The sequence below is a fragment of the Salvelinus alpinus genome, chromosome 3 (genome assembly GCF_045679555.1).
Source record: "Salvelinus alpinus chromosome 3, SLU_Salpinus.1, whole genome shotgun sequence".
Lineage (NCBI taxonomy): Eukaryota > Metazoa > Chordata > Actinopteri > Salmoniformes > Salmonidae > Salvelinus > Salvelinus alpinus.
The window spans coordinates 16,463,113-16,480,644 of NC_092088.1; the positions used below are offsets into that span (position 1 = coordinate 16,463,113).

At 45.9% G+C, this 17,532-nt stretch overlaps 1 protein-coding gene across 1 annotated transcript; it reads left to right on the forward strand.

Moving 5' to 3' along the window:
• Positions 1–1,050: 1,050 nt before the first annotated feature.
• On the forward strand, positions 1,051–8,136 carry LOC139570113 (interferon-induced protein with tetratricopeptide repeats 5-like). Its single transcript, XM_071391669.1, has 2 exons — positions 1,051–1,784; positions 5,576–8,136. The coding sequence occupies exons 1-2, from the start codon at positions 1,780–1,782 to the stop codon at positions 7,002–7,004; spliced, it is 1,434 nt and encodes a 477-aa protein (XP_071247770.1). The 5' UTR covers positions 1,051–1,779; the 3' UTR covers positions 7,005–8,136.
• Positions 8,137–17,532: the final 9,396 nt, after the last annotated feature.

The following is a 17,532-nucleotide window of genomic DNA, read 5'->3' on the forward strand; positions in this document are numbered from 1 at the left end:
ACTGTAAAATGAGGTAAGAATTTTACTAAAATTATAACATATTTGAATGACATGCACATACATAATCTCTCTCTCTAATGTACTTAATATAACACAATAATAAGCAATGCTGTTGTGTTATGAGTGAGCAAGAGAGAGAGGAGTTATGGCGGACTGAACACTTTGCTGCAGAACGTCTCAAGATAAAAACGGAATATTCAATATTTATAAATTTCACTAAATATTAGCACTTCACTCCACATCCTCGTGTGCAATAACCTTCAATCTGGATAACACAAAACGAATTATAAGGCTAGAGAAATGTACCAACCAATATTACCAATACAATCAACACCCAAACATGTTTGAAAGTAAGCATGGTGAACCAATCCCCAGAAGAAAACGCAACTCCTCGATAGCTATTGTAAAATATACTGTGTCCATAAAATGTATATAGGTTCAGATCTTTTGTGAAACAGCACAGTTCAAAAATATATGGCAAATAAAAATCAAACTGGAAGGTCTTCAGAGATAGATCGGAGGGCTTGAGGGAAGCTGAAGGAAAAACAAACAAAAAATAACTATTGTAAAATATATTGTGTCCGTAAAGTGTATATAGTACGTATTAGCTGGAAGTAGAAACCTATGTGTTGTTGTCCATTATTTTACTCCAATTAGGGAAGGTTAGGGGAAAATAATTTAAAAAATATATATTTTTTAAAGATATACAGTACCAGTCAAACGATTGGACACACCTACTCATTCCAGGGTTTTTCCTTATTTTTACTATTTTCTACATCAAAACTATGAAATAACAAATATGTAATCATGTAGTAACCAAACAGTGTTAAACAAATATAAATTATATTTGAGACCCTTCAAAGTAGCCACCCTTTGCCTTGATGACAAATTTGCACACTCCGGCATTCGCTCAACCAGCATCATGAGGTAGTCACCTGGAATTAATTTAAATTAAGAGGTGTGCCTTGTTAAAAGTTAATTTGTGGAATTTCTTTACTTCTTAATGCGTTTGAGCCAATCAGTTATGTTGTGACAAGGTAGGGGTGGTATACAGAAGATAGCCCTATTTGGTAAAATACCAAGTCCATATAATGGCAAGAACAGCAAAAATAAGCAAAGAGAAACAACAGTTCATCATTACTTTAAGACATGAAGGTCAGTCAATCCAGAAAATGTCAAGAACTTTGAAAGTTTCTTCAAGTGCAGTCGAAAAACCATCAAGCGCTATGATGAAACTGTCTCTCGTGAGGACCGCCATGGGAATGGAAGACCCAGTGGTGCCTCTGCTGCAGAGGATAAGTTTACTAAAGTTACCAGCCTCAGAAATTACAGCCCAAATAAATGCTTCACAGAGTTCAAGTAACAGACACATCTAAATATCAACTGTTCAGAGTAGACTGTGTGAATCAGGCCTTCATAGTCGAATTGCTGCAAAGAAACCACTACTAAAGGACACCAATAAGAAGAAGAGACTTGCTTGGGAAAGAAACTCGAGCAATGGACATTAGACCGGTGGAAATTGGTCCTTTGGTCTGATGAGTCCAAATGTTTGAGTTTTGGTTCCAACCGCCGTGTCTTTGTGAGACGCAGAGTAGGTGAACGGATGATCTCTGCATGTGTGGTTCCCACTGTGAAACATGGAGGAGGAGGTGTGATGTGTGGGGGTGCTTTGCTGGTGACACAGTCAGTGATTAACTTTGATATAACAGGAAGTGGGTAGTGTCTCTGAGGGTTATTATCTCAATACTGTAGCCTGTCTTCTCTGCCATTGACTGTAAAATGAGGTAAGAATTTTACTAAAATTATAACATATTTGAATGACATGCACATACATAATCTCTCTCTCTAATGTACTTAATATAACACAATAATAAGCAATGCTGTTGTGTTATGAGTGAGCAAGAGAGAGAGGAGTTATGGCGGACTGAACACTTTGCTGCAGAACGTCTCAAGATAAAAACGGAATATTCAATATTTATAAATTTCACTAAATATTAGCACTTCACTCCACATCCTCGTGTGCAATAACCTTCAATCTGGATAACACAAAACGAATTATAAGGCTAGAGAAATGTACCAACCAATATTACCAATACAATCAACACCCAAACATGTTTGAAAGTAAGCATGGTGAACCAATCCCCAGAAGAAAACGCAACTCCTCGATAGCTATTGTAAAATATACTGTGTCCATAAAATGTATATAGGTTCAGATCTTTTGTGAAACAGCACAGTTCAAAAATATATGGCAAATAAAAATCAAACTGGAAGGTCTTCAGAGATAGATCGGAGGGCTTGAGGGAAGCTGAAGGAAAAACAAACAAAAAATAACTATTGTAAAATATATTGTGTCCGTAAAGTGTATATAGTACGTATTAGCTGGAAGTAGAAACCTATGTGTTGTTGTCCATTATTTTACTCCAATTAGGGAAGGTTAGGGGAAAATAATTTAAAAAATATATATTTTTTTAAAGATATACAGTACCAGTCAAACGATTGGACACACCTACTCATTCCAGGGTTTTTCCTTATTTTTACTATTTTCTACATCAAAACTATGAAATAACAAATATGTAATCATGTAGTAACCAAACAGTGTTAAACAAATATAAATTATATTTGAGACCCTTCAAAGTAGCCACCCTTTGCCTTGATGACAAATTTGCACACTCCGGCATTCGCTCAACCAGCATCATGAGGTAGTCACCTGGAATTAATTTAAATTAAGAGGTGTGCCTTGTTAAAAGTTAATTTGTGGAATTTCTTTACTTCTTAATGCGTTTGAGCCAATCAGTTATGTTGTGACAAGGTAGGGGTGGTATACAGAAGATAGCCCTATTTGGTAAAATACCAAGTCCATATAATGGCAAGAACAGCAAAAATAAGCAAAGAGAAACAACAGTTCATCATTACTTTAAGACATGAAGGTCAGTCAATCCAGAAAATGTCAAGAACTTTGAAAGTTTCTTCAAGTGCAGTCGAAAAACCATCAAGCGCTATGATGAAACTGTCTCTCGTGAGGACCGCCATGGGAATGGAAGACCCAGTGGTGCCTCTGCTGCAGAGGATAAGTTTACTAAAGTTACCAGCCTCAGAAATTACAGCCCAAATAAATGCTTCACAGAGTTCAAGTAACAGACACATCTAAATATCAACTGTTCAGAGTAGACTGTGTGAATCAGGCCTTCATAGTCGAATTGCTGCAAAGAAACCACTACTAAAGGACACCAATAAGAAGAAGAGACTTGCTTGGGAAAGAAACTCGAGCAATGGACATTAGACCGGTGGAAATTGGTCCTTTGGTCTGATGAGTCCAAATGTTTGAGTTTTGGTTCCAACCGCCGTGTCTTTGTGAGACGCAGAGTAGGTGAACGGATGATCTCTGCATGTGTGGTTCCCACTGTGAAACATGGAGGAGGAGGTGTGATGTGTGGGGGTGCTTTGCTGGTGACACAGTCAGTGATTAACTTAGAATTCAAGGCACACTTAACCAGCATGGCTACCACAGCATTCTGCAGCGATACGCCATCCCATTTGGTTTGCTCTTAGTGGGACTATCATTTGTTTTTCAACCGGACAATGACCCAACACACCTCCAGGCTGCGTAAGGACTATTTGACCAAGAAAGAGAGTGATGGAGTGCTGCATCAGATGACCTGGCCTCCACAATCCCCCGATCTCAACCCAATTGAGATGGTTTGGGATGAGTTGGACTGCAAACTGAAGGAAAAGCAACCAACATGTGCTCAGCATATGTGGGAACTCCTTCAAGACTGTTGGAAAAGCATTCCAGGTGAAGCTGGTTGAGAGAATGCCAAGAGTGTGCAAAGCTGTCATCAAGGCAAAGGGTGGCTACTTTGAACAATCAAAATTGTCAAACACTTTTCTGGCTATTACATGATTCCAAGTGTGTTATTTCATAGTTTTGATGTCTTCACTAATATTCTACAATGTAGAAAATAGTAAAAATAAAGAAAAGCCCTTGAATGAGTAGGTGTGCCCAAACTTTTGACTGGTACTGTATATCACAGTGTATTCGGAAAGTATTCAGACCCCTTGACTTGTTCCAAATTTTGTTACGTTCAGTGGTGGAAAAAGTACCCAATTGTCAGACCTGAGTAAAAGTAAAGATATCTTATTCAAGTAAAAGTGAAAGTCACCCAGTAAAATACAACTTGAGTAAAACTCAGACATAATTTAAGAACGAAGCATGTGTTCAGTGAGTCTGTCAGTTCAGAGGCAGTAGGGATGACCAGGGATGTTCTCTTGATAAGTGTGTGAATTAGACCCTTTTCCTGTCCTGATAAGCATTCAAAATGTAACTAGTACTTTTGGGAGTCAGGTAAATGTATGTAGTAAAAAGTACATCATTTTCTAAAGGAATGTGGTGAAGTAAAAGTAAAAGTTGTCAAAAAATATTAATAGCAAAGTAAAGTACAGATACCCCAAAAAACTACTTAAGTAGTACTTTCAAGTATTTTTACTTTACGCCACTGGTTACGTTACAGCCTTATTCTAAAATGGATTAAATGTTTTTTCCCTCATCAATCAGAACACAATACCCCATATTGACAAAGCAAAAACAGGTTTTTAGAAATGTTTTCTGATTTATAAAACTTATGGTCTCTCCAGAGATGTTGCATCAGGTTCAAGTCCGGCCTCTTGCTGGGCCACTCAAGGACATTCAGAGACTTGTCCCGAAGCCACTCCTCTGTTGTCTTGGCTGTTTGCTTAGGGTTGTTGTTCTGTTGGAAGGTGAACCTTCGCCTTAGTCTGAGGTCCTGAGCGCTCTGGAGAAGGTATTCATCAAGGATCTCTCTGTACTTTTCTCTGTTCATCTTTCCCTCCATCCTTACTAGTCTCCCAGTCCCTGCAGCAGAAAAACATCCACACAGCATGATGCTGCCACCACCATCTTTCACCATAGGCATGATGCCAGGTTTCCTCCAGACGTGACGCTTGGCATTCAGACTAAAAAGTTCCATCTTGGTTTCATCAGACCGGAGAATCTTGTTTCTCATTGTCTGAGAGCCCTTTAGGTTCCTTTTGGCAAACTAAAAGCGGGCTGTCATGTGCGTTCTACTGAGGAGTGGCCTCCGTCTGGCCACTCTACCATAAAAGCCTGATTGGTGGAGTACTGCAGAGATGGTTGTACTTCTGGAAGGTTCTGCCATCTTCACAGAGGAACTCTGGAGCTCTGTCAGAGTGACCATCGAGTTCTTGGTCACCTCCCTGACCAAGGTCCTTCTCCTCCGATTGCTCAGTCTCATAGCAAAGGGTCTGAATACTTATGTAAATAATGTCCTTTTTTTTTTAAACCGAATGCACTGTATATGTTTTATATATTTACAAAATATATATGCAAGATTACATTGATGGAAGCTACAATCAATCTGCAATATTAAAGCTGATTCCACCCTAAAAGAAACACAAAAGAAACAATGCTGTTGTGATGATTATTAGGATGGTTTTGTTGATGAGGATGGTTTTGGCTGATAACAACGACAACAATGATGGGCTAATAAAAATGTTATAATACCAAATACTAATGGGTCATTTTCTTTTTTCCTCATAGCGCTTCTGTCACAACAGATATGGAAGTGAAGCTGAAAGCACTTGAGTGTCACTTTACATGGGGAATAGAAAAGGCTGACATCAAGGACCGGGACAGCCTCCCTGAAAGACTTCTGGATCGCATCATGAAGTTCAGCACTTCGAACCATGCCACATATTTCAACTTACTAGCCTTTCTGAGCCACCTGAAGGAAAACAATGTTAGTGCTCTTGAGTATCTCCACAAGGCTGAGAGTGCATTGAAGAATAGACAGGATGATACAGAGTTACTGGTAACCTATGCTAACTTTGCATGGGTTCACTATCACTCAGGGAACATGAATGATGTGGATGCCTACATTGGAAAGCTGGAAAACATCAATAAGGGTTTTACGATTGCTATTCAAGGCAGTTTACCTTCAATACATGGTGAGAAGGCTTGGAGTTTTCTAAGGTTTGGGGGGCTATTTTACAAGGGGGCAAAGGAGAGCTTTCAGAAAGCTCTTAAGGGAGAACCAGACAATGCATCCTTCAACGTGGGCTATGCCATGGTCCTGTACAGGTTGGAGGGGTTAGCCATGGATGGAACAGAGAGGTTGGCGCATACTGAAGGTGCTACTCAGCTAAGGAAAGCCTTATCCTTAGAGCCCGATAACACTGAAGTCATGGTCCTGCTAGCCCTGCAGCTTCAACACCAAAGTAGACATGAATCCATGAAACTCATCAAAGAGGCCCTCAGACTGTCTCCTGACGTGCCTCACGTCACACATTACTTGGCCGAGTATTTCAGACACGCGGGCATCAATGAGACTCTGGAGGTTTTGGAGGAAGCTGTCGAACTGTCTGTAAACTCCCCCTTCATGAATTACCAAATCGGCCGGTGTCACAAACACCAGTTCAACCAGATGTCTGAGCAGAAGAGGAAAGGGAGCTGGGTCAATGCACGCCAGATAAAAGAGAAGACAGAGCTCTGCATCCATTACTTCTCCAGAGCTGTGGAACTGAAGCCATCCAACGTCCAATTCAGGTTTAACCTGGCTCAGGCTTACGGAGGAAACTACCAGCTGGAGGAGGCGATGAAGATCTTCACCAACCTGCTGAAAGATGAGTCCCTTAGTGACTCAGACAAGCAGCAATGCTACACCGGCTTCGGAAAGTTTCTGTACTACAGTAAGAAAGACGTGGATGGTGCTGTGACCCAGTTCAAAAAGGCCTACCAGATTCCGATTGAGAGTTGGCACAGGAATAAGGCTGGGAAGATACTGATGCAGATAGCAGAGTGGTCTCAGGCTAACAAGAAGAGAGCTGGTGATGCCTCTGCGATTTTGGAATTCCTCGCAATTGAAGACAAAAAAGGCAGGAAGGCTGAAGATCCAATTCGAGTCGAGGTGCACTCTCCAGACACAGATGACCTTACAGATGCTCTAGGCAAAGGAATGAAACTGAAATGATATAGGGGAGACCGGTGTTGGTTGTCACAGTGCTAATTGCTCCCAATTGAAATGGCGCTGTGTAATAATTGGAAGGTTAAAATGTATGAATTTGAAAGAACTCATCCACCTGGTCAATTTATATCAACATGACAAAACATTGTGGTGAGAGGAATTTGTGTTTTTCATAGGTGAAAGCTAAAAAAATGTATGACATTTTCTTTGTAATTGTTTGAATTATCGGAGTATCCATGAACAATGATGTTCGTTGAAAAGAGGAAAGGGAGAGATATTTAAATTCCTAGGTCAAGCCATGTGGTAACTAACATCTTAATTAGCATTGGGGGGGGGTGTAGTTGGGGATGGTTGTCACATGGAATATTGGGTTGGTTGTCACTTTCAACATTGCCACCCCTGGTATACAATAAATTGCAAGCTATTTTGTTCTTGTGATATAAAGAGCTCCCTTCATTGCTTTTCTCTCAAACACACATTATTTTCTGTCACACACCCACACACGCATGTGCAAGCACGCACAAATTCACTGAAAATGTCACATGTTATTCTCACGGCATAAAATGCTGAATTTTGATATAAATATTGTTCGATCAAATAAAGGAATAAGCTACTAGCAAATATTGTGACAACCAACCCCATACTGTGTGACATCCAAACCCACAATGGGACTGGTTGTCACAAGTGGACAGAGTGTGTTTGATGGCTTTAAACTCCATGTTGGGATAAGATAAGAGGATAAAAAAGGTCCCCATTTCAACCCTTGACCTTGGTCTTTCTCCTAACATCGAAAAGAGTCTTGTAAGATATACTGGTGCTGAGAAATACACATACTGTTACACAACACATGGCTTATTGGAGTACTGCTACATGCATTTTAATGGTTTTAATCATAAAGTGTAACAGTATCTTCAAGTTGCGTGCATTTTTCTTATGTTCCATTTTTTGTGTAAAAATTGCAACAAAAATGTTTTGAATTAGAATGTATTACTTTAGGAAAACATGTTTTTATGTCTTTGGATGTGTCTCCTTTCAGGTAGTTGATTAGATATCTTCACCGACCGTTCATCTGTTGTTGCTCTTGTAACTGGCATTAACATTGTGAAAGAGATAATAAAACATACTGCCAAAAACGTGATGATTTTGAGCTTGTTGACTTGCTTCTTTCTACTTTGCTCCAAAAACAAACCTGATGGCCAAATATTTGTCACGTTCCTGACCTGTTTTCTGTTAGTTTTTGTATGTGTTAGTTGGTCAGGACGTGAGTTTGGGTGGGCAGTCTATGTTTTGTGTTTCTATGTTGGTTTATGGGTACCTGATATGGTTCTCAATTAGAGGCAGGTGGTTTTCATCTCCTCTGATTGAGAATCATATTAAGGTAGGTGTTTTCACTTTGTTTGTGGTGGGTGATTGTCTTCCGTGTTTGTGTCTGCGCACCACACGGGACTGTTTCGTTTGTTCGTTCGTTTGATGTAGTCTGTTCCTGTTCGTGAGTTCTTCGTGTAGTTATGTAAGTTCCATGTTCAGGTCTGTCTACGTCGTTTTGTTGTTTTGTAATTATTCAAGTATATTTTCGTGTTCGTTTTCGTCTTGTTTAATAAATTTCATGTCTACTAGAAACGCTGCGTTTTGGTTCAATCCCTGCTCCTCCTCTTCGGATGAAGAGGAGGAGGAACACCGTTACAGAACCACCCACCAAATCAGAACCAAGCAGCGTATGTTCGAGCAGTGGAATACACAGGACTACTGGACTTGGGAGGACGAGCTGGATGGAAAAGGACCGTGGGCTCAACCAGGAGAATATCGCCGCCCCAAAGCTGAGCTGGAGGCAGCGAGAGCAGAGAGGCGGCAATATGAGGAGGCAGCAAGGAGACGTGGCTGGAAGCCGGAGAATCAAGCGCAAGACCGGAGTTATGAAGGTACGTGGCTAGCACGGAAGCCCGTGAAGAAACCCCAAAAATTTCTTGGGGGGGGGCTAAGAGGTAGTGGGCCAAGGGCAGGTAGGAGACCTGCGCCCACTTCCCATGCTTACCGTGGAGAGCGGGAGTACGGGCAGACATCGTGTTACGCAGTAGAGCGCACGGTGTCTCCTGTACGTGTGCATAGCCCGGTGCGGGTTATTCCACCTCTCCGCACTGGTAGGGCTAGATTGAGCATTGAACCAAGTGCCATGAAGCCGGCTCTACATATCTGGCCACCAGTGCGTCTCCTCGGGCCGGCTTACATGGCACCAGCCTTACGCATGGTGTCCCCGGTTCGCCTACATAGCCCGGTGCGGGTTATTCCACCTCCCCGCACTGGTCGGGCGACGGGGAGTATTCAACCAGGTAAGGTTGGGCAGGCTCAATGCTCAAGGGAGCCAGTACGCCTGCACGGTCCGGTATTTCCGGCGCCACCTTCCCGCCCCAGCCTAGGACCACCAGTGCCTACACCACGCACCAGGCTTCCAGTGCGTTTTCAGAGCCCTGTACGCCCTGTCCCTGCTTCCCGCACTAGCTTTGAAGTGCGTGTATCCAGTTCGGTGCCTCCAGTTCCGGCACCACGCACTAAGCCACCTGTGCGTCTCCAGAGCCCTGTACACACTGTTCCTTCTCCCCGTACTCGCCCTGATGTGCGTGCCCTCAGCCCGGTGCCACCAGTGCCGGTACCACGCACCAGGCCCATAGTACGTTTTGAGAATCCAGTGTGCCCTGTCCCTGCTCCCCGCACTAGCCTGAAGTTGCGTGTCCTTAGCCCGGTGCCTCCAGTTCCGGCACCACGCACCAGGTCTACAGTGCGCCTCATCCGGCCTGAGCCATCCGTCTCCCCAGCGCCATCTGAGCCATCCGTCTCCCCAGCGCCATCTGAGCCATCCGTCTCCCCAGCGCCATCTGAGTCATCCGTCTCCCCAGCGCCATCTGAGTCATCCGTCTCCCCAGCGCCATCTGAGTCATCCGTCTCCCCAGCGCCATCTGAGTCATCCGTCTCCCCAGCGCCATCTGAGTCATCCGTCTCCCCAGCGCCGTCTGAGCCATCCGTCTGCCCAGTGCCGTCTGAGCCATCCGTCTGCCCCGAGCCATTAGAGCCGCCCGTCTGTCCCGAGCCGTCAGAGCCGTTCGTCAGTCAGGAGCCGCTAGTGCCATTCGTCAGTCAGGATCTGCCAGAGCCGCCAACCAGACAGGATCTGCCAGAGCCGCCAACCAGACAGGATCTGCCAGAGCCGCCAACCAGACAGGATCTGCCAGAGCCGCCAACCAGACAGGATCTGCCAGAGCCGCCAACCAGACAGGATCTGCCAGAGCCGCCAACCAGACAGGATCTGCCAGAGCCGCCAACCAGACAGGATCTGCCAGAGCCGCCAGTGAGCCATGAGCAGCCAGAGCTGCCAGCGAGCCATGAGCGTCCAGAGCTGTCAGCGAGCCATGAGCAGCTAGAGCCGTCAGCGAGCCATGGGCGTCCAGAGCCGTCAGCGAGCCATGAGCGTCCAGAGCCGTCAGCGAGCCATGAGCGTCCAGAGCCGTCAGCCAGCCATGAGCGTCCAGAGCCGTCAGCCAGCCATGAGCGTCCAGAGCCGTCAGCCAGCCATGAGCGTCCAGAGCCGTCAGCCAGCCATGAGCGTCCAGAGCCGTCAGCCAGCCATGAGCGTCTAGAGCCGTCAGCCAGCCATGAGCGTCTAGAGCCGTCAGCCAGCCATGAGCGTCTAGAGCCGTCAGCCAGCCATGAGCGTCTAGAGCCGTCAGCCAGCCATGAGCGTCCAGAGCCGTCAGCCAGCCATGAGCAGCCCCTCAGCCCGGAGCTGTCATTAATCCAGAACTGCCCCTCAGTCCAGAGCTGTCTCTCTGTCCGGAGCTGCCCTTCAGTTCGGAGTTGCCCCTCTATCCTGAGCTACCTCTCTATCCTGACCTACCTCTCTGTCTTGAGCTATCTCTCTGTCCTGTGCTACCTTATCCTGGTGCTGCCCCTTATCTTGATGTTACCATTTAAATTAAGTGGGTGTAATAGGAGGGTGGTCATTCTAAGGGGGAGACGTAAGCTGGGATTGACTATGGTGGGGTGGGGACCTCGCCCAGAGCCTGAGCCACCACCGTGGTCAGATGCCCACCCAGACCCTCCCCAAGACTTTGTGCTGGTGCGCCCGGAGTTCGCACCTTAAGGGGGGGGTTATGTCACGTTCCTGACCTGTTTTCTGTTAGTTTTTGTATGTGTTAGTTGGTCAGGACGTGAGTTTGGGTGGGCAGTCTATGTTTTGTGTTTCTATGTTGGTTTATGGGTACCTGATATGGTTCTCAATTAGAGGCAGGTGGTTTTCATCTCCTCTGATTGAGAATCATATTAAGGTAGGTGTTTTCACTTTGTTTGTGGTGGGTGATTGTCTTCCGTGTTTGTGTCTGCGCACCACACGGGACTGTTTCGTTTGTTCGTTCGTTTGATGTAGTCTGTTCCTGTTCGTGAGTTCTTCGTGTAGTTATGTAAGTTCCATGTTCAGGTCTGTCTACGTCGTTTTGTTGTTTTGTAATTATTCAAGTATATTTTCGTGTTCGTTTTTGTCTTGTTTAATAAATTTCATGTCTACTAGAAACGCTGCGTTTTGGTTCAATCCCTGCTCCTCCTCTTCGGATGAAGAGGAGGAGGAACACCGTTACAATATTAAATCTTCTTATTGTTCCCTCTAAGTATTTCCATGCTGGCACTTTGACAAACGTTTGGGGGGAGTCGTTGGAAGTTTGACAGTGAGTTGACCTTCCAGTTAGTCGAAAGGGTAAAATAAGACAATAATATGTTGATGTTGTTCACATTTAAAGATACATTCCTTAACTAAATAAAACATATTTCATTACAGATATTAACAAGTGTGGTGATTGGATAGGCTATGTAGGCCTAATGCAATTTCCCTGGGAATTCTTCAAGAACATTAATAAAATAAAGTTTGCTTCAGATTAAAAAGTCAAAGTGAGAGATCATGAATCAGTCTCTTAACGTTGTAATATCTTAAGTAGAATGCTGCTGTGTTTTCTGCTCTATTTTGACTGAGCATTTGCCACGGATGGAGCCCAAACTATAAGCACACTAATGTTTTTACAACATCTCAATAGCTTTGCCCTTCTACACTCCAAAACATACTGGGTTGTTTGGTAGACCCAACTGCTGGTTTGCAGGCGATGGGTCACTTAGTTGGGTTGTTCTCTTTAAAAACTGTTGGGTTATTGATGCTGGGTGCTGGGTTGTCGGTGATGGGTTATTGAGATCAGAACACTGGAGGGGTAGTTTAGTAGGGGTGTGGCTTTCAGATAGTTATTTTTAGCCACCAATGAGAGTAAATGTCATTCCTATTCATCTGTTCTGTTGTATAGTTATCAAATGGTAAGGTTGAACATTGATCATGTTGTAGTTTCAATGACGCTTACAGAAGAGTACGAGTTCCCTAAAAGTTCCTTAACCTGGCAGTGTGTCTGGGGGTCCTCCCCCAGAATTTGTCGAGCATCTAAAGGTAATTTAAAGATTTTTACACAATCCAAAATGCCGTCTCCATTTAGAACAAAAAGTAAGCAAAAATACCCACAGTCATCAAGCTAAGTAAGAGATCATTATTCAAAATGCTTACGTGATTAATAAGACTGAACTAGATCAAAGGTAATTCAATAATAAATATTGTGTTGCACCTTTGACCAAGAGCCTAACAAATGAACTCTTGAAAAAAAGACAAAGACTTTTGATTGTCTTTATTAAGACTCTCTATATCAAATTTCTCCCAGACCGACCAGCCAGCCCTAGCCGCCTGCACGCCCAACCCCCACCAGTTTAGTCAATAACTCAACTCCCTCGCAACACAATTTCCATCCCAGTTCACAACTTTCATTTTTTAAATTGGAAACAAAAAACATCATAAAAAAAAACACACACCTCAAATATACAGTACATTAACACACAGGAACAGCAAATCCGCCATAAAATGTATCTCACAGGACTAATAGTACTGTAGAGCTCTTTTTTTACGCGCACACAATATAGCTGGGTCACCACGTCCTGTCCCTAGGGACTCAGCTTTAGGATCTTAGGGAAACATTCATTATTGACTTTGGGTGTGTTAGGCCAAGGCCAGAGTGACAACCCACAGGATGGAAGACCCCAAGGGCCAGGACTGAGCAGCCCAGCAGCTTGGGATTGCCTAAATAAGTATCTTCCCTAACATGGGCATGTTTTCAATACAGACTCCTTTAGTTGTACTGTATTCCATAAAAGGCATCCAGGCCTTATGAAAGTTGCCCAGTATACATATGTTATGCTGGTGAATGAGGACCCAAAAGCGACGTAATAGTAACAGAGTCTTTATTCCAGTATTAAACAAATAATGATTCTCCTGGATATAATCAATGGTAAATCCAAAACAGGAAACTGAAATCCTCTCGTCAATAGAGAGGAACGACTGGAGACGCGACCACAGACTGCAGGTCGCTTCGGGAAGGCACTGGCCGTAGCTGACATAGACACCTGCTCACACGCAGCATCTGAAGAAGGCAAAGAACACGACAGGGCGGAACAAGGACACAGGAACAGCAAACATCAAACAAGAATCCGACAAGGACAGAAGCGGAAACAGAGGGAGAAATAGGGACTCTAATCAGAGGGCAAAATAGGGGACAGGTGTGAAAGAGTAAATGAGGTCGTTAGGAGAATGAGAAACAGCTGGGAGCAGGAACGGAACGATAGAGAGAGAGAGAGCGGGAGAGGGAGAGAGGGAGGAGGAGAGAGAGAGAGAAAGAGAAAGAACCTAATAAGACCAGCAGAGGGAAGCACAGGGACAAGACATGATAATCAATGACAAAACATGACAGTACCCCCCCACTCACCGAGCGCCTCCTGGCGCACTCGAGGAGGAACCCTGGCGGCAATGAAGGAAATCATCAATCAACGAACGGTCCAGCACGTCCCGAGATGGAACCCAACTCCTCTCCTCAGGACCGTAACCCTCCCAATCCACTAAGTACTGGTGACCACGTCCCCGAGAACGCATGTCCATGATCTTCCGTACCTTGTAAATAGGAGCGCCCTCGACAAGGACGGGGGGGGGGGGGGGGGAAGACGAACGGGGGCGCGAAGAAAAGGCTTGACACAAGAGACATGGAAGACAGGGTGGACGCGACGAAGATGTCGCGGAAGAAGCAGTCGCACAGCGACAGGATTGACGACCTGAGAGACACGGAACGGACCAATGAACCGCGGAGTCAACTTGCGAGAAGCTGTCGTAAGGGGAAGGTTACGAGTGGAAAGCCACACTCTCTGACCGCGACAATACCTAGGACTCTTAATCCTACGTTTATTGGCGGCTCTCACAGTCTGCGCCCTGTAACGGCAAAGTGCAGACCTGACCCTCCTCCAGGTGCGCTCACAACGTTGGACAAAAGCCTGAGCGGAGGGAACGCTGGACTCGGCGAGCTGGGACGAAAACAGAGGAGGCTGGTAGCCAAGACTACTCTGAAACGGGGATAGCCCGGTAGCAGACGAAGGAAGCGAGTTGTGAGCGTACTCAGCCCAGGGGAGCTGTTCTGCCCAAGACGCAGGGTTTCGAAACGAAAGGCTGCGTAATATGCGACCAATCGACTGATTGGCCCCTTCTGCTTGACCGTTAGACTGGGGATGAAACCCGGAAGAGAGACTGACGGAAGCACCAATCAAACGACAGAACTCCCTCCAAAACTGTGACGTGAATTGCGGACCTCTGTCTGAAACGGCGTCTAACGGGAGGCCATGAATTCTGAACACATTCTCAATGATGATTTGTGCCGTCTCCTTAGCGGAAGGAAGCTTAGCGAGGGGAATGAAATGTGCCGCCTTAGAGAACCTATCGATAACCGTAAGAATCACAGTCTTCCCCGCAGACGAAGGCAGACCGGTAATAAAGTCTAAGGCGATGTGAGACCATGGTCGAGAAGGAATGGGAAGCGGTCTGAGACGACCGGCAGGAGGAGAGTTACCTGACTTAGTCTGCGCGCAGTCCGAACAAGCAGCCACGAAACGGCGCGTGTCCCGCTCCTGAGTAGGCCACCAAAACCGCTGGCGAATAGAAGCAAGCGTACCCCGAACGCCGGGGTGGCCAGCTAACTTGGCAGAGTGAGCCCACTGAAGAACAGCCAGACGAGTAGAGACAGGAACGAACAGAAGGTTACTAGGACAAGCGCGCGGCGACGCAGTGTGAGTGAGTGCTTGCTTTACCTGTCTCTCAATTCCCCAGACAGTCAACCCGACAACACGCCCTTCAGGGAGAATCCCCTCGGGGTCGGTAGAAACCACAGAAGAACTAAAGAGACGGGATAAGGCATCAGGCTTGGTGTTCTTATTTCCCGGACGATAGGAAATCACGAACTCGAAACGAGCGAAAAACAACGCCCAACGAGCTTGACGTGCATTAAGTCGTTTGGCCGAACGGATGTACTCAAGGTTCTTATGGTCAGTCCAAACGACAAAAGGGACGGTCGCCCCCTCCAACCACTGTCGCCATTCGCCTATGGCTAAGCGGATGGCGAGCAGTTCGCGGTTACCCACATCATAGTTGCGTTCCGATGGCGACAGGCGATGAGAAAAGTAAGCGCAAGGATGGACCTTATCGTCAGACTGGAAGCGCTGAGACAGAATGGCTCCCACGCCCACCTCTGAAGCGTCAACCTCGACAATGAATTGTTTAGTGACGTCAGGAGTAACAAGGATAGGGGCGGATGTAAAACGCTTCTTGAGGAGATCAAAAGCTCCCTGGGCGGAACCGGACCACTTAAAGCAAGTCTTGACAGAAGTCAGAGCTGTGAGAGGGGCAGCCACTTGACCGAAATTACGAATGAAACGCCGATAGAAATTAGCGAAACCGAGAAAGCGCTGCAACTCGACACGTGACTTAGGAACGGGCCAATCGCTGACAGCCTGGACCTTAGCGGGATCCATCTGAATGCCTTCAGCGGAAATAACAGAACCGAGAAATGTGACAGAGGAGACATGAAAGGCGCACTTCTCAGCCTTCACGTAGAGACAATTCTCTAAAAGGCGCTGGAGTACACGTCGAACGTGCTGAACATGAATCTCGAGTGACGGTGAAAAAATCAGGATATCGTCAATGTAAACGAAAACAAAAATGTTCAGCATGTCTCTCAGTACATCATTAACTAATGCCTGAAAGACAGCTGGAGCATTAGCGAGACCGAACGGCAGAACCCGGTATTCAAAATGCCCTAACGGAGTGTTAAACGCCGTCTTCCACTCGTCCCCCTCTCTGATGCGTACGAGATGGTAAGCGTTACGAAGGTCCAACTTAGTAAAGAACCTGGCTCCCTGCAAAATCTCGAAGGCTGACGACATAAGGGGAAGCGGATAACGATTCTTAACCGTTATGTCATTCAGCCCTCGATAATCCACGCAGGGGCGCAGAGTACCGTCCTTCTTCTTAACAAAGAAAAAATCCCGCTCCGGCGGGAGAGGAAGAAGGCACCACGGTACCGGCGTCGAGAGAAACAGACAGATAATCCTCGAGAGCCTTACGTTCGGGAGCCGACAGAGAGTATAGTCTACCCCGAGGGGGAGTGGTCCCCGGAAGGAGATCAATACAACAATCATACGACCGGTGAGGAGGAAGGGAGCTGGCTCTGGACCGACTGAAGACCGTGCGCAGATCATGATATTCCTCCGGCACTCCTGTCAAATCACCAGGTTCCTCCTGAGTAGAGGGGACAGAAGACACAGGAGGGATAGCAGACATTAAACACTTCACATGACAAGAAACGTTCCAGGATAGAATAGAATTACTAGACCAATTAATAGAAGGATTATGACTTACTAGCCAGGGATGACCCAAAACAACAGGTGTAAAAGGTGAACGAAAAATCAAAAAGGAAATGGTCTCACTGTGGTTACCAGATACAGTGAGGGTTAAAGGTAGTGTCTCACATCTGATACTGGGGAGAAGACTACCATCTAAGGCGAACATGGGCGTGGGCTTCCCTAACTGTCTGAGAGGAATGTCATGTTTCCGAGCCCATGCTTCGTCCATAAAACAACCCTCAGCCCCTGAGTCTATCAAGGCACTGCAGGAAGCAGCCGAACCGGTCCAGCGTAGATGGACCGACAAGGTAGTACAGGATCTTGATGGAGAGACCTGAGTAGTAGCGCTCACCAGTAGCCCTCCGCTTACTGATGAGCTCTGGCTTTTACTGGACATGACATGACAAAATGTCCAGCAGAACCGCAATAGAGGCAAAGGCGGTTGGTGATTCTCCGTTCCCTCTCCTTAGTCGAGATGCGAATACCTCCCAGCTGCATGGGCTCAGTCTCTGAGCCGGTGGGAGGAGATGGTTGAGATGCGGAGAGGGGAAACACCGTTAACGCGAGCTCTCTTCCACGAGCTCGGTGACGAAGATCTACCCGTCGTTCTATGCGGATGGCGAGAGCAATCAAAGAGTCCACGCTGGAAGGAACCTCCGGGAGAGAATCTCATCCTTAACCTCAGCGTGGAGTCCCTCCAGAAAACGAGCGAGCAACGCCGGCTCGTTCCAGTCACTGGATGCAGCAAGAGTGC